The sequence below is a fragment of the Psittacula echo genome (genome assembly GCF_963264785.1).
Source record: "Psittacula echo genome assembly, chromosome: 1".
Lineage (NCBI taxonomy): Eukaryota > Metazoa > Chordata > Aves > Psittaciformes > Psittacidae > Psittacula > Psittacula echo.
The window spans coordinates 154,978,055-154,993,232 of record NC_137735.1 but is presented as its reverse complement, the minus strand read 5'-3'; the positions used below and the strand labels follow the sequence as shown (position 1 = coordinate 154,993,232).

The 15,178-nt window shown below is 41.1% G+C and overlaps 1 protein-coding gene across 4 annotated transcripts; it reads right to left on the bottom strand.

Annotated features, from left to right (window-relative positions):
- Positions 1-477: 477 nt before the first annotated feature.
- Positions 478-15,061, bottom strand: ZCRB1 (zinc finger CCHC-type and RNA binding motif containing 1). 4 transcript variants are annotated; one of them, XM_080622942.1, is made up of 8 exons: positions 14,923-15,061; positions 10,155-10,242; positions 9,952-9,980; positions 4,360-4,471; positions 4,165-4,272; positions 2,608-2,717; positions 2,436-2,511; positions 478-1,146 (listed from the first exon to the last, which is right to left on the bottom strand). In XM_080622942.1, exons 2-8 carry the CDS (start codon positions 10,236-10,238, stop codon positions 1,015-1,017), a joined length of 651 nt encoding a protein of 216 aa, XP_080479068.1. In that variant the 5' UTR covers positions 10,239-10,242; positions 14,923-15,061; the 3' UTR covers positions 478-1,014. The 4 variants fall into 4 exon arrangements, with proteins under 4 accessions (XP_080479068.1, XP_080479069.1, XP_080479070.1 ...); XM_080622943.1 differs by lacking the exon at positions 10,155-10,242 and having other exon boundaries at positions 14,923-14,967; XM_080622944.1 differs by lacking the exon at positions 9,952-9,980 and having other exon boundaries at positions 14,923-14,960.
- Between the last annotated feature and the right edge of the window lie 117 nt (positions 15,062-15,178).

Genomic DNA, 15,178 nt, shown 5'->3' with positions numbered 1-15,178 from the left:
TTCAAGTACGTGGGAAACTTTGTGCCCTTTGGATTTTGCCAGCAGGTTCAGATGCCTGAGAAGACAAAACTGTGGTCCATGTTAGAGACAAGTATATTTAAAACCCTGTGCATAACCATAATTATCATGTTAAGCACTCAAACTGCAGTCAGGAGAAAGAATGCAGTATAAGCCCTTATGACAGCAAGAGACTTTCAAGATCATATTTGAGCACATAAGCATACATGTACATTCCTATCTCTAAAACATATGGCTATTCTCATTTTCAATGAAAAAGCAACAGAACTATCACTCTTAAAAAATATTACGTATGTTTCAAGACTGAACTAATTGCCACATCACTTTCAACTTGCATCTCCTATGAAGCCTACACTGTAGACAGTCCATATAATACTATGAAGTGTGGAGCAAGTCCCTAAAACTGTGTTTAAGGCAGAAGTTCAACATCTTAATATCTTTTTGTAAACAGACAGATGTATTGTTTGCCTAAAATGAGTTCACAGACTGAACTGATGTGACATTAATTTATTATATTAGTGCATAAAGAGTTAAAAGACTAGTACAATGCTTAAGGCTGAAAATCAACCCTGTGCCCAGGAACTAGTGCAAGATTCATATGCTACTAAAGGACTGCTTCCAAACATACAATAAACAGACCAATACCTAAAAATTCAGTGGTGGTGATAACAGTGATGCTAAGAGCAACTCCTTTTAGGAAAAAAATCTAGGAAATTCTCTTATGAAGTATTTCACTTGCAGGGGTTGGGTCTAGATACTAACCGCAAAAAGCATTCTCCCAGATATTTTTCTGGATTTAACTGTAGAAACACATAATTTTCTTAAGATGCTGCCTTGAAAGGTGAAGTTTTGAAAAAGAAAGAGAGGGAGGTTTGGGGGACATGGTTCAGTAAGTTCCTTCAACACCAAGACAAACCTGTATTACAGAAAACTTCGTAGCACTTTACAAAATGTACACTATATATATATTACATAGGCATATAAACAAGCATTATTTCAATCACTAAGTTCTTCCTCATCACTGAAATAAGCACTTTTCTTAATCCGTGGACGTTTTGATTCATCTGAAATTGAAGATTCCCCTGCAGTCTGCGTCCATCTTTGTTGTTCTTCCTCAATTTTGGCTTGCTACAATGAAAGAAGGAAAAGTATTAGGTAGGATTAAGAAAAAGTACAATGCATTGCATAAATAATAATGCTAATTATAATTTAATTTATTGAAGAATTCAAAGAGTTTATCTCCATTTCCAGGTAAACTGTGGAATGAATGCACTAGAAAACATTCATGAAAGTAGTTCTCATCTGCAAACAGGAAGAATTTTGCACCACTGCAGGCCACATGGAGCACTCTCCATTTTTAAAGAGAGGACCTTTGCCCATGGCAAACATACAGAACTATAGAGCAGCTGAGATCTGAAGCAAAGAATCCATCACATTTTAAACAGACATGATTAAATCAGCTTTGTTCCACTAGCAAGTCTTCTGTTATCTTTCGCAATCATTCATTCAGGAAATGAATGTCTTCAGGGATGTAAAGGTTTATTCAACTAGATGCTTCCTATTTTTACTGGGAAATATGCTATTCCAGTTAAAAACTTTGGATGGCAAGAGAAATGAGAAAGTTTCTTGGCTTGTTTATAGGCTTTACTTCCATCGTGGAGTTTTCCAGTCATGGGAGGATAACTATGCACATTTGCACTGGGGATTTTTTTGGACTATGTAATTTAAATGTTCTGCACTCATTACACTCATATTCAGAACAAAGCTATCTTAAAAACTCTTGAAGGTTTTTTTGGAGGGACAAGGGCATACAAGGAGACAGCTGAGAACCAGGGAGCCAAGAAATCTGAAGATCAGGTCAGCCTTGGTCTGTGTCGAGAAGCAAAAGCTTGTAAAGACGTATTGAAGAAGATAGTCTGACAGCTGTCAAACTATCTATCTACATAACAAAAAAATACATTAAGTATGTTTTGAGAAAAGAAGTCCATCAGAGACCACAATGGACTGCGTAAGGCAAAGGAAATGCTCCAGAAATAGATGTTGTTGAAGGACAAGGTAGTGAGTGAAGATAGAGAATATACCTAGTCATTTATACATGACTGTTTTTCTGGATGCTCAGTTAACAGAGTAAAGTGGGATTTGTGGACCAAAAACCTAACAGAACATCACAGTGGAGATGACACGAGTAAACTAAGCAGCAAAAGAGCTTGAAGGACAAAAAAAAGAAAAGAAACCTGCAACGCACAAACACATCAATAATGAAAACAGTAAGTGAAAAGAAAAAAGAAACCACCGAGTGCCCTGGGTTACAGAGCAGACAGTCCTAGGGCTTTATCTAAGAGCTTCGCAAAGCAGCTCAAAAAAGAAGTAGAATTGCATCTAAATAACAATAAATATGCAATGCTTCAATTTTGTACCTGAAAAGCTATGGCTTGGCTGAGACTATCTAGAGCAGGGTCTTCTCCTTCCTCTTCGCTTTCTTCCTCCTCCTCACTTTGTTGTGCAAAGAGAAAAATATATAGCTCTTTAAATGTTCAGTATGAAAAAGCTTCCTAAAAAAAGTAGTAATGTGTCAATAAATATACATACGCTTCTTCTGGCTCAACTATCTTCTTTCTTTTCTTCTTTTCTTTTTTTTTCGGTGGCTCCCGCTCTCCTAGCATATTTTTAGGACATGCATAACTTAAGTGTCCTGCTTCCTTGGAGAAAAAGAAATATTGCTTAACAGAAACCATTACAAACAACTATCTGTTAAAACATATCATGAGGAAAGTTAATGTAAGACAGTTCACAGGGGAAAAAAATGGAAGCAATTAGTAAGATAAATGGAATGCTGAATTAGCACACAGAAGACGAACTCTTCTCTATAAGCTTGCCATGGAAACGAAGAGATTAGTGGCGATATGCATGTTTAACTGCAAATTGAGAACAAGCTATAAGCAAAGTAGATTTTTTTCTTGCTATTGCAATAGCTGAATACACTACAGCACCACTTATGTTCAAGTCAAGATATAAACCTCAGCATTAACAGTTTAAGAAACAGGAGCGAGTCAACATTTCTGCTCTAAAAGGTGTTATGAATATAAATCAAGGCTGTATTTGACATTAAATACTACCCAAATCTCAATCTCCTACGCTATTATGTTTAGGGAAAGTGAGGGCTTGCCTGAAACTTAAAATACGCTACTTCTGTATAAAATCAATTGTTTTCAGTATTTATTTTACTGCCAGTGATACCATGAATTTCCAAAAGTATAACAAAAGCAGGTATTTTGAAGCAAAGATTAGGAGGTTTTCCTTCCCAAACAGCATCATACTGATACTCAGATCAGTATGCTGATCAACAGGTTAAGCAGCAATTACATATACAAACTCCCTCTCCCCCTTCAAAACCTCAAATAAAAGACAAAAGGGGTGCTATCATTCTTGGAAATGGCAAAATTGCTCCCTTACTTGGTAATGTCTACAGACAAAAAAAAAAAAAAAATTAACAGCATTGGCAGGATTTAACAGCAATGGCCAAACTGAAGAAAAAAGCCAAGAGCCTGTGCCGGTTTTGGCTGGGGTACAGTTAATCTCTTCATAGTACTTAGTATAGGGCTGTGTCTTGCATTTGTGCTGGAAAGAGTGTTCATAACAGGGATGGTTTAGCTGAGCAGTGCTTACACAGAGTCAAGGCCTTTTCTGCTCCTCAGCCCACCCCACCAGCAAGTAGGCTGGGGATGCACAAGAAGCTGGGACGGGATACAGCCAGGAAAGCTGACCCCAATTGACCAAAGGGAGATTCTATATTATATGATGTCATGCTCAGCAATAAAACTAGGGGGAAGTTTGGTGGAGGGGAGCTGACTGGGCATTGATTGGCTGGCAATGAGCAATTGTTTTTATTTGCATTACTTACCTTTCTTGAGGTTTATTTTTTATTTTTATTTTCATTGCAATTTATTATTACTACTATTTTATTGCAATTATTAATCTGTTCTTCTCTTAACCCACAAGTTTTCTCACTTCTACCCTTCCAATTCTCTTCCCCCTATCCTGCTGAGGAGTGGAAATGAACGAGCGTGGCGCTTATTTGCTGGCTGGGGTTAAACCACAACAGTGTCAAAAGATGGAGTATATTACTTAATTTTTGGCTTTACTCACCCCACATTCGTAACATTTAGACTTATCAAAGTAGTTACGCCTGCGAATGAATTCTGCTGCTCTTCCATTATCGATGGCGATACTTGCTTTTATTACTCTTCCAAACAACTACAGCAAATTAGGAAAAAAAAAATCAGTAAGTATTTTGGAACTGTAAACCCAACCCTCCTGCCAGAACAACTGTCCACAATTTACCTGTTTGTTATTAAGTGCCCGAGAACAGTTCTGTGCAGATTCTTTATCCAAAAACAAAATAAAGGCAACTCCTTTACTCTTCCTAGTGTCCTTCTCTTTCATAATAGTAACTCTGAAAACATATAACCACATTATTGATACACTGAAATTACTTCAGAGACATTTGTTCCTTAAGGATATAGGTGGGATCTTAGCTTTGTTATATAGCAAAAAAGAAAAAGCATATTTAACAATAGAAAGGCTCACTTAAATAGAAATTCAAAGGAACAGCTAAACCGGCCATGTGGCCAGCAGGGCCAATAGTGTCCCGGGGTATGTCCAGAAGAGTGTGGCCAGCAGGTTGAGGGAAGTGATCCTCCCCCTCTACTCAACCCTGATGAGGCCACATCTGGAGTAGTGCCCAGTTCTGGGCTCCGCAGCACAAGAAAAATAAGAAGCCACTGGAAAGGATCTAGCAGAGGGTCGGTCACAAGGATGATCAGGGGTTTGGAGCTTTGCTTATGAGGAGAGATTGCAGGAGCTGAAAAGGTTTAGTCCAGAAAAGAGAAGAGAGAGGGGATCTCATCAACACATATAAGTCTCTCAAAGGTGGGTGCCAGAAGGATGGTGCCAGGCTCTTTTCAGTGGTGCCCAGCAACAGGACAAGGAGCAGTAGCCATAAACTAAAACACAAGAAGTTTCACTTCAACATGAGGAAGAACTTATTTACATTGAGGGTGGCAGAGCACTGGAACAGGCTGCCCAGGGAGGTTGTGGAGTCTCCCTCTCTGGAGACATTCAAAACCTGCCTGGACACATTCCTGTGTAACCTGCTCTAGGTGGCCCTGCCTTGGCAGGGGGATTCGACTGGATGATCCCCAGAGGTCCCTTCCAACCCTAATGATTCTGTACAGATAGAGCGGAGATGATTTTTAAAAATTTATTCCCTTGGATGACTTGAAAACCAGAGAACATACTCTATAGACTTGCAGACAACCTAACTGTAGAGAGCTACACATACTGAAGGTGAAATTGAGGAGTAATGTTACCATTGTTATCATTGCTGAAAAACACAGTGTCTCGAACTGCATCCAAACTGAGGAATTTATGTACATGTAAGTCTAACCAGTTAAACAGGTTCATGATAGGAAATGATAAATACATACAGTATTGTTCTACAAATATCTCTAAGTGGAATCCAAGCAGATTGTAGATGCATGTGTTACTTTACGTAACATACAAAGTCAAATCTTCACCCTAGCATGGGAATCAACAGCTCCAGTGGCACATCAAGAAACTCAAGAAACCTCTTAACCCAGTAAAAACAGCAGACAAAGAATGACAAGAGGTGAAGGGGTAAAGGGGTGGGAATTATTTCAATTCTTTCAATCTTAATAGCAATTGTCTTTAGCCCTAGGAAACAAACAAAAAACAAACAAAAAAAAGTACATGTTAAAAAAGTAGGGAATAAGCTATTCCTTGTGCCCACCATGGACAGAATAAGGTTCATCCATAAAACAAGCCAAATTTGTAAGTAGTAATGGAGCAATTTTAAAAAACCCAAACAAACAAACTCCACTCCAATGCAGAAGGCCTACCAGGGAACCTGCATAAGCAATAGATGACCTACATAGTAAAAAGTGTATTAAATAAAAGCTCGATACAGAAGCTCAATTTTCCCCCAAATACACGCACAGAAAGACAGAGCTTGGTACAGGCTTTTTACCAAAGCTTGTTGGACAAGGATGTATCTAACTGAATGCACCGAGTTGAAGAGTCAGTAAAACTGACTTTACAACAATACTATCAATTCTTTCTTCAAGTTACTCTACCAAGATTTACAAATGAGCCCTAATATGACTGTCAGGCTTCTAACTGGGATATTGAATGTACCAGTTAATAACACAAGCATAGAAAGAAACAAGCGTTTCCTCTTCAGGAACCTGCTTAGTAAGGTTCCATGTGATATAGCCGTAGAGGACAGGGGGGCCAAGACTGTTGGTTGATATTCAAGGATCACCTGCTACAAGCTCAGTGTTGTGTCCTGACTAGAAGGAAGTGCAGCAGGAGGGCCAGGAGACCTCCTTGGATGGGTAAGGAGCTGCTCAGGAAAATTCAAAGGAAAAAAGAGGCTTATAAAAGGTGGAAGCAGGGACAGGCAGCCTGGGAAGAATACAGGGATGTTGTCCAGGAAGCTAGGGACCAGGTTAGGAAAGCTAAGGCACAGCTAGAATTAAGCTTGAATAGGGATGTGAATGATAACAGGAAGGGATTCTATAGGCACGTAGTGAATAAAAGACAGACTAGGGACAAAGTAGGCCCCCTCTGGAAGCTATCAGAACTGGCTACCCCGGATTTGGAGAAGGCTGAGGTTCTTAATGGCTTCTTTGCCTCAGTCTTCACTGGCAAATGCTCTGACCAAGTCTTGGAAGGCAGATGCAGAGACTGTGAGAATGAATACTTTAGACCCACTGTAGGAGAGGATCTGGTTCGAGACTATCTTAAGAACCTGAATGTACACAAGTCCATGTGACCTGATGAAATCCATCTGCGGGTCCTGAAGGAGCTGGTGAATGAAGTTGCTAAGCCACCGGCCATCATATTTGAAAAATCATGGCAGTCAGGTGAAGTTCCCAATGACTGGAAAAAGGGAAATATAACCCCCATTTTTAAGAAGGGGAAAATGGATGACCCTCACCTCTGTGCCTGGCAAACTCTTGGAGCAGATTCTCCTGGAAGGCATGCTAAGGCACATGAAAAACAAGGAGGTGGTTGGTGACAGCCAGCATGGCTTCACTAAGGGGAAATCCTGCCTGACCAATTTGGTGGCCTTCTGTGATGGGGCTACGGAACTGATGGACAGGGCAGAGCAGTTGATGTTATCTACCTGGACTTGTGCAAAGCGTTCGACACTGTCCCACACGACATTCTTGTCTCTAAATTGGAGAGACATCAATTTGATGGGTGGACCACTCGGTGGATAAAGAACTGACTGGATGGCCACACGCAAAGGGTTGTGGTCAATGGCTCCATGTCCGGCTGGAGACCGGTAACGAGTGGTGTCCCTCAGGGATTGGTGTTGGGACTGCTCTTGTTCAACATCTTTGTTGGTGACATGGACAGTGGGATTGAGTGTGCCCTCAGCAAGTTTGCTGATGACACCAAGCTGTGTGGTTCAGTTGATACGCTGGAGGGAAGGGATGCCATCCAGACGGACCTCGACATGCTTGTGAGGTGGGCTGATGCCAATCTTATGAAGTTTAACCATGCCAAGTGCAAGGTCCTACACCTGGGTCGCAGCAATCGCAGGCACAGCTACAGGTTGGGCAGAGAAGAGATGCGGAGAAGGACTTGGGGGTGTTGGTTGATGAGAAACTTAACATGAACTGGCTTCAGTGTGCGTTCACAGACCAGAAAGCCAACCATATCCTGAGCTGCATCAAAAGGAGCATGACCAGCAGGTCCAAGGAAGTGATCCTGCCCCTCTACTCTGCTCTCCTGAGACCTCACTTGTGTGCAGTTCTGGTGTCCTCAACATAAAAAAAGACATGGAACTGTTGGAACAAGTCCAGAGGAGGGCCACGAGGATGATCAGGGGACTGGAGCACCTCCTGTATGAAGACAGGCTGAGAAAGTTGGGACTGTTCAGCCTGGAGAAGAGAAGGCTGCGTGGAGACCTCATAGCAGCCTTTCAGTATCTGAAGGGGGCCTATAAGGATGCCGGACAGAGACTCTTCATTAGGGACTGTAGTGACAGGACAAGGGGTAATGGGTTCAAACTTAAACAGGGGAAGTTTAGACTGGATATAAGGAGGAAGTTCTTTACTGTAAGGGTGGTGAGGCATTGGAAAGGGTTGCCCAAGGAAGTTGCGAATGCTCCATCCTTGGCGGTGTTCAAGGCCAGGTTGGACAGAGCCTTGGGTGACATGGTTTAGTGTGAGGTGTCCCTGCCCATGGCAGGGGAATTGGAACTAGATGATCTTAAGGTCTTTTCCAACCCTAACTATTCTGTGATTCTAAGCATGACAAATCTTTAAGAAGCAATTTTTTGAAGCCCTAGAAAGTCTGATTTCTCAGTGAACAAAGCAAGCTAAAATCATCATAGCCAGGGTATCCTGGGGTGAGAAATGGGAGTACAGAAAAAAAGTCCAGAGTGTTTTTCCTAAGTCAACGAAAAAAACCAAAAAGTCTATTAAAGCTTATTTAATTAAGTTAAAGCTGACCTTGATGGCATCACAAAGCTTTCTGTAAAGTGTTTTAAAATCCCTGAACAAAGACTCTACAGAAATCAGGCTAATGTTTGAAAAGGTTTTTCTTGGGAATTAATGACTAGTTACAAATAGGAAAAATTGATCTTTGTTAGCCTCAGTTTCACAGTGAAATGGAATACCAGTAGACTCCCACAGTATTGACACTGTTTATAGTCAGGTCGGGTTGCAAAGGGGTGAACACAAAACAAATTTTGCTAGATAAAAAACCCCATGGTAGTATTTTACACTTGATATTCTGTGACTTTCTGCATTTGGTTTAACTTCTGGCAGTGACTAGACAAAATTACAAGAAAAAGTAAGTACCAGTAAGTGATTTCTTTGCAAAACAATATATAGATGGGGGAAAACAGTTACAGGGCAGCAAGAATTGCAAGTTCTAAATGAGCTATTTTCACACAGGTTGCAGTGCAGGAAAACACAATTTCTGTTGTCTATGACAGTAAAAAAAGGCAAATAAAAGACTAGGAAGTCTTAAAAAGAGAATGCTGCTATAACATCTTTGTAATAAGCAACGCATCATACAGCCAACACCTCATACAATTCTGATTCTCCTATCAAACAAGCTCAAAAGCCAGGACAGTAGCAGACTCCTACCCTCTGTATCTCACAGATTATTACATCAGCTACTACAAGTTAAGAGTAGATACTTGCTGGTGCAGGGTTAAAAACTGAGGTCTTGAGTCTGGCTATTATGACCACTTAGAAAATAAAAAAAAAACAAGAAACAAAGCAAACCAGCAAATTCTTTTTGTGACAATCATGTCTACCACTTGAACACAGAGGCAGGTATTCCCACGTACTGTTCATGAATACCTCACATATTAAAAGCTGTTACTATGCAGCCTTACACCTAATCTTCAGTATAATACTGAGCAGTCACAATAACAAGTCCTTCTAGAACTGCAAATAGAGCAGCTGTATATGGTAATTGTGGGAACTGTTTGTGGGAATTGTGATGTCTAGTTCACATAAGTAGAAGCTCCCACTTTTACACTAATCCTCTTGTGTCCCAGGCAGTGTTTGGTGGAAAGGAAATAACACGAGAAGAATATTGCTTCAACTATTGAAAAGAAAAGAGCATTGGTATATAACAACATTCCTCTTGCTCATAAGAGGTGCGTAGGAAACCTGTCCCATCACAATATTTTTACACCATGCATGTAAGCGCAAGAACTTACAGTTGTTAAATTAAATTTATACTTCATTAAAAATTGATAGCACTTCAATACAGTTCCACATTCATTCTTAAATTTTAAAAAGCACAAGGCTGTCAAGTGAAGCAAAGACATTAAATACTTAAAATGAAAGCTACAAAAATAGCAGGCCATGTCAGGTCACTTACTTGACAACTTTCCCATACTTTGAAAATATCTGAAATACAAAAAAAAAATAAAAAGGTTTAGCAATAGATAATTGCATTTCCTTAGTAATAAATTTATCAAGACAAACTTTTCTAAGTAAAAGCTATATATCAGTATCGTATTTACACTCAAAATTGTTGTCAACAACTTTAATCTGATCAATGCAGCTCTTAAAAAAACTTACCCTGTACAGATCGTTGTTTGTCAAAGCAAAGGGTAAATTGGACACATACACTGTGCTTTTGCTTGGTGCCAACCCACCACTCATTTTTCTGATGAAAGGAGAGAGAGAGGACTTACATTATATTCAACAGAGAAAGCAATAAAAAAACCCCACAGTTGCAGAACTTCCAAATTGTTTTTCAAACCTAGCCCAGACAGTCATCCATTATAAAGTTGCAGGAAAGCATAGATTCTATTCCCTTTTCATCGTTTTACATGAAATTAGTACATTCCTTCCTCTTCTCCTGGATCCGAAGTATATTTTTGCTGCATGTGAGTCAATTTGTAAGTCATGACAAAACAGACATATTTGCACTTAAAATAAATCTCTGCTGATTTGTGCAGTAAATAAAAGTTTAGGTCCATTTACCAAACATTATGGCAAATATAGGAAATAATTGACCTTTGTTCAAGTACCTTCATGATCTGATTCTTTATACAAGTTTCAGTTCAGCTGCATGCACGAAAGAATAAATCACAATGGGGGGGGGGGAAGAGGGAGCTTCCCTAAGTCAGACCTAATTATTGAGGGTAGGAGTGGGGAAGATACTTGACTTTAAAATGTATCTAAAGATGCTAAAGCAGCACACATTTCCTCTTGTATCTCTTGCTCAGGAACTGCAAGCGTCCAGAGCTGATCATAGCATGTCCCCTAGAGACATTCTCCCCCCCACCTCCTCCTCCTGATCAAGCAGCTGCTCTACAACAAGGAATCAGGAAAATCGCAAAGCCATTTTCATTTCCAATGTCTTTCAACCTCTTGAAACTAAGTGTGTCTGGAAACAATGAATCAACTCAAAACACTGTTATAACTGCATACACATCATCTAATGCTAGGTGAAGAGTAACTGAAATAACTTGAAAAAGAACAGCCTATGTTTTTCCTCATGTTTGGACATTTCCCAAAATTTGAAGTGGTGCTAAAGTCTGTGCAAAACATTTCTTTTCCCTTTGACCCATTTTGCAGTCATGGCTCAATTCAAGAAGCAAAATTCAAGATCAGAATAAAGCACAGTCCTTAGGAGGGAGCACACCAAACACGTTCCCTATGCAGTCCAACTATTATCTCGTTATCCAGTTTCCTACAGCCTTATTTCTGCTTCTTGGCTCCTCTAGCCAATTCCTGAGGAACAAGCCATTTCTCCAGCAAGATCACCTCGTTTAAAAAAATGAAGACAAAAGCTGATGAAGAGATAAAAGAAACTAAAGTATTAAAAATCAACATCTGTCACAGTACACAGTTTCTTAGGGGGATGTTTTGGTAGTGAGTCTGAACAGACTGCCTGGCCAAGTGCCAACAAAATAACTAGTATCACACTCTAATCTGGCTGCGGTTATTTTCTGGTATTTCATGATTCAGTCATCTGAAGACCTGATATTCCCAGTAGACACTGATTACCCAAATGTTTTGCTTCTCTTTCCTGACACGCTTACTGTATTGCAATTCATTTGAGTGGCAGTTTCCAAGTGACTGAATTTTGAGGTTTTCCATGTTCAGAGACTGGGTTTTTGGCATGAGCAGAAATGGCAACATAAAGGTTAAGCAAATGAAAATAGAATAAATTTGCAGTAAAAGGCCACACATTGCACCTGGTGTTACGCAGAGTAGATTCATTATCCCAGATTCCTTGCTGCTTGGCATTAGTATCCTTGACAAGCCTAACCAGACTGACTTGGCAACATGCCACATGAATAGATGGCCTGAAGTGCAGTTATCCAGATGTACAGTGGATATAAAAGATTCAGTAAGAGCTTCCATAGCCCTTCATTGTGGTATATTGCAAATGGCTAATATATTGAAATAGCAGAAGAGAAAACAGCAGAGGTGAACCTCATGTGGCCGTAGACAGCAATTTTACTCTGCCTAAAAGACAAGAGAAGCTAGGGCACCTTGTAACAGGAGATGAAGCAAGCACCTTATTAATGAACAGATGCCAGTGAGAATGGCATGACTGGAGAGCAATCAGCTTACATATTCCACACCATCACAGTACAACTCTCTGAAGAGAATGTGATATGTCACATGAAGATTACTACAGGTCTAACAGCTTATTTGATAGGAAATTATTAATGAATGCAAGATACAGAACTGCCATTTTCAGCTGCACACTACTTTCTTCAGAAGCAAGCTGAGAGTGTGGCACCCTGGACAGCTGGCTGCCAGACAGCTGAGGCCAAGCTTTGTTTCTAGTCCCCTGGACACATACAAGTGAACAGCCTTGCTGCCTTTGACTGCCCAAATATTCTTAGCAATTTTTATTGTTTAGGACTACTGTGCCAAGATTTCTTACTTGTAATGTCTGACTTGCCAAGCAGGCACAATTTTAATAAAAGAGCAAGTACAGTAACTGTAAGGCTATCACCATGGTCATGTTTGAGATGGCAAAGGTTTACATTTAGTACTCCAGGAAAGAATATTTCCACAGATCTGCAGGAGGACTTTCTCTTCCAAATACTAAGGGGTCATTGGGGTAGTTTATAAAAATCTTATTTAACCCAGCAGATACTGGCAGCTTTGCCCAATGGTAACATTTGGGTCATTCACCTGTCTACTTAAAAGCCTGGTCTTCCTTACTAGCTCTTCTGCAGAACATTCAAAAACAATATTCTACCAAAAGCAATCTCTCAAACAGCTTGAGCATGTAAACATGCAGATTTCTGGTTAACTGTTGTGAATATAGTAGTATAAATGTAATTTTAGATTCAACCACTGGCACAATTCTTCCCACCACCAGAAAACTGAAAACATCACATGCTAATTTTTACTGTGCCATAACCAATCCATTAGTCTTTTAAAACACCATGAAGCCCCTCTGGGGATACCAAGTGCCAACACCATATGAACAATAGCTCCTGCTTCCCTTTATGTATGGATGCCAACCTTGCCAGACCAGCTTCATATTGACTGGTCTGTTTTCCAGCTGAGGGGGAGGCCAAGAGGGGAATAAAAGCTGAAAACTTGCTAGTTTCAGCTTTAAGCTAACTGTCTAGTTGGGACACATCTCATCTGCAGCCTCATCATTACAAGGCTCAGACACTTTATACTTCAGGAACTTTCTAACTTCACAGAACTGCCCAATACAATTTTAACATTTTCATCACATTCTTTCTGCTTGCTCACTAGTCTCTCTGCTCTATAGGTTTTCACTTCCCAGGCTGAAAAAAATATCCGCTTTCCTCTGCCCCCCCCCAAAAATCTGAGCTTTCTACTTGCTGCAGGTGACTCACTAGAGAGTCACGCACAACTGGGCTTCTATACCCTGCTAGAGCTCTCCAACAAATCAAAACATTTTTGTTTTATAGTGAATGCTATTATGGCGCCTCTCTGATCTTCAGGGTATACCTGGTTGCTTAACTTTAAAGCATGAGCTGGAAGCCTATACATTAGCTCCATGGGGTTAAGCACAACTCCCACTGATGTAATAGTCTCTCTATAGTATTAATGTTTTCTTCATTTATCATTTTCACATATTAACTTTCAGGATAGAGTTGTCTCTCATTACAAAGACTTCTTGAAGTCATCTTTTTTTTTTTTTCTTTTAACAACTCAAAGAAGCCATTTTTTAACAAGAGCCATCTGTCAGTAATGATTTAGACTCCTGGAAAATATTTTGGGTACATGAGCATGTTTTGTTTGAATCCAATATGCTTAATGCAGTATCTGTCACTCATGTTGAAAGCATCACAAAAGACAATGACAACTTTCAGTAACTGGCTTTTCTACTCTGTCCCAGAACACAGAAGGACCAACAAAATAGTTCAGATGCCTCTGAAGCATCAAGTGAATTTACTGATACTTTCATGACTTAATATCAACACTCCAACTTAAGCATGAACTTCTGTTTGTGTGTGTTTTTAAGTGCACAGCAGCAAGGTCATATTTGTGATTTAGCCAATTAAAGTGACTCACAAACCATCGTGCTCTCTCAGGCTGACTAATTTGAGTTCTATTTTGAGCCCTAAAATCAAAACCATGGGTTTTTTCCCCCAATTTAAGAGTATCAACAGAGTTTAGACCCACATCAACAACCATTAGTTGTGGTGGGAACTTGGCTCAAGCTTGTATCAAAAATCTGTGGTAAACGGGGAGTTCAAACTAATGTTCTCTTTGGTCCCAGAGAAGGGTATTAACCATTTGCTACAACTCTGTCCTACACAAGGGGCATGTAGTAAGCTATCAGAGCACAATCTGTTTTTTCTTTACATAGTCACTTAGATAGTACAGGGCAAATAGAACCATAGAACGGTTAGGGCTGTAAAGGACCCTAAGCTCATCCAGTTCCAACCCCCTACCATGGGCAGGGACACCTCACACTAAACCATGTCACCCAAGGCTCTGTCCAACTTGGCCTTGAACACTGCCACGGATGGCGCATTCGCAACTTCCCTGGGCAACCCATTCCAGTGTCTCGCCACCCTCACAGCAAAGAGCTTCCTCCTTATATCTAACCTGAACTTCCCCTGTTTCAGTTTGAACCCATTACCCCTCGTCCTATTGATGCAGTCCCTGATGAAGAATCCCTCTCCGGCATCCTCATAGGCCCGCGCAGAACGCCACAACCGCACAACCTCCTCGGCTGCAAACAACCGCTCCAGCCACCCACTGGGCCCTCGCTCCGGCCACCACCGAACCACGGCGAGAGCGGGCCGGGGCTCCCCCGCGCACCGGCTTCCCCCCCCGTTCCCCTCAAGGGGTCGCGGCCCCCGGCGCAGCTCCCGCCCCGGCCTACCCGTCACGGCGGGGCTCAGCCCGCGCGGGCGCCCATGGTGCGACGCGATACCGGACGAGACGATGACAGGACGCGACGCACCCTCCCACACCACCGTCGCCGCTCCAACCGCTCTCTCAGCACGACGGTACTCTTCCGCTGACGAGCAACGCCCAGCGCAACACCCACCCAATAGATGATGGCAATGGTGGAAGGAATAAGGGTGTTCCCGATGACGTGCGGGGAGCGCCGGAAGTGGCGGGAGAGGTGCGGCGCT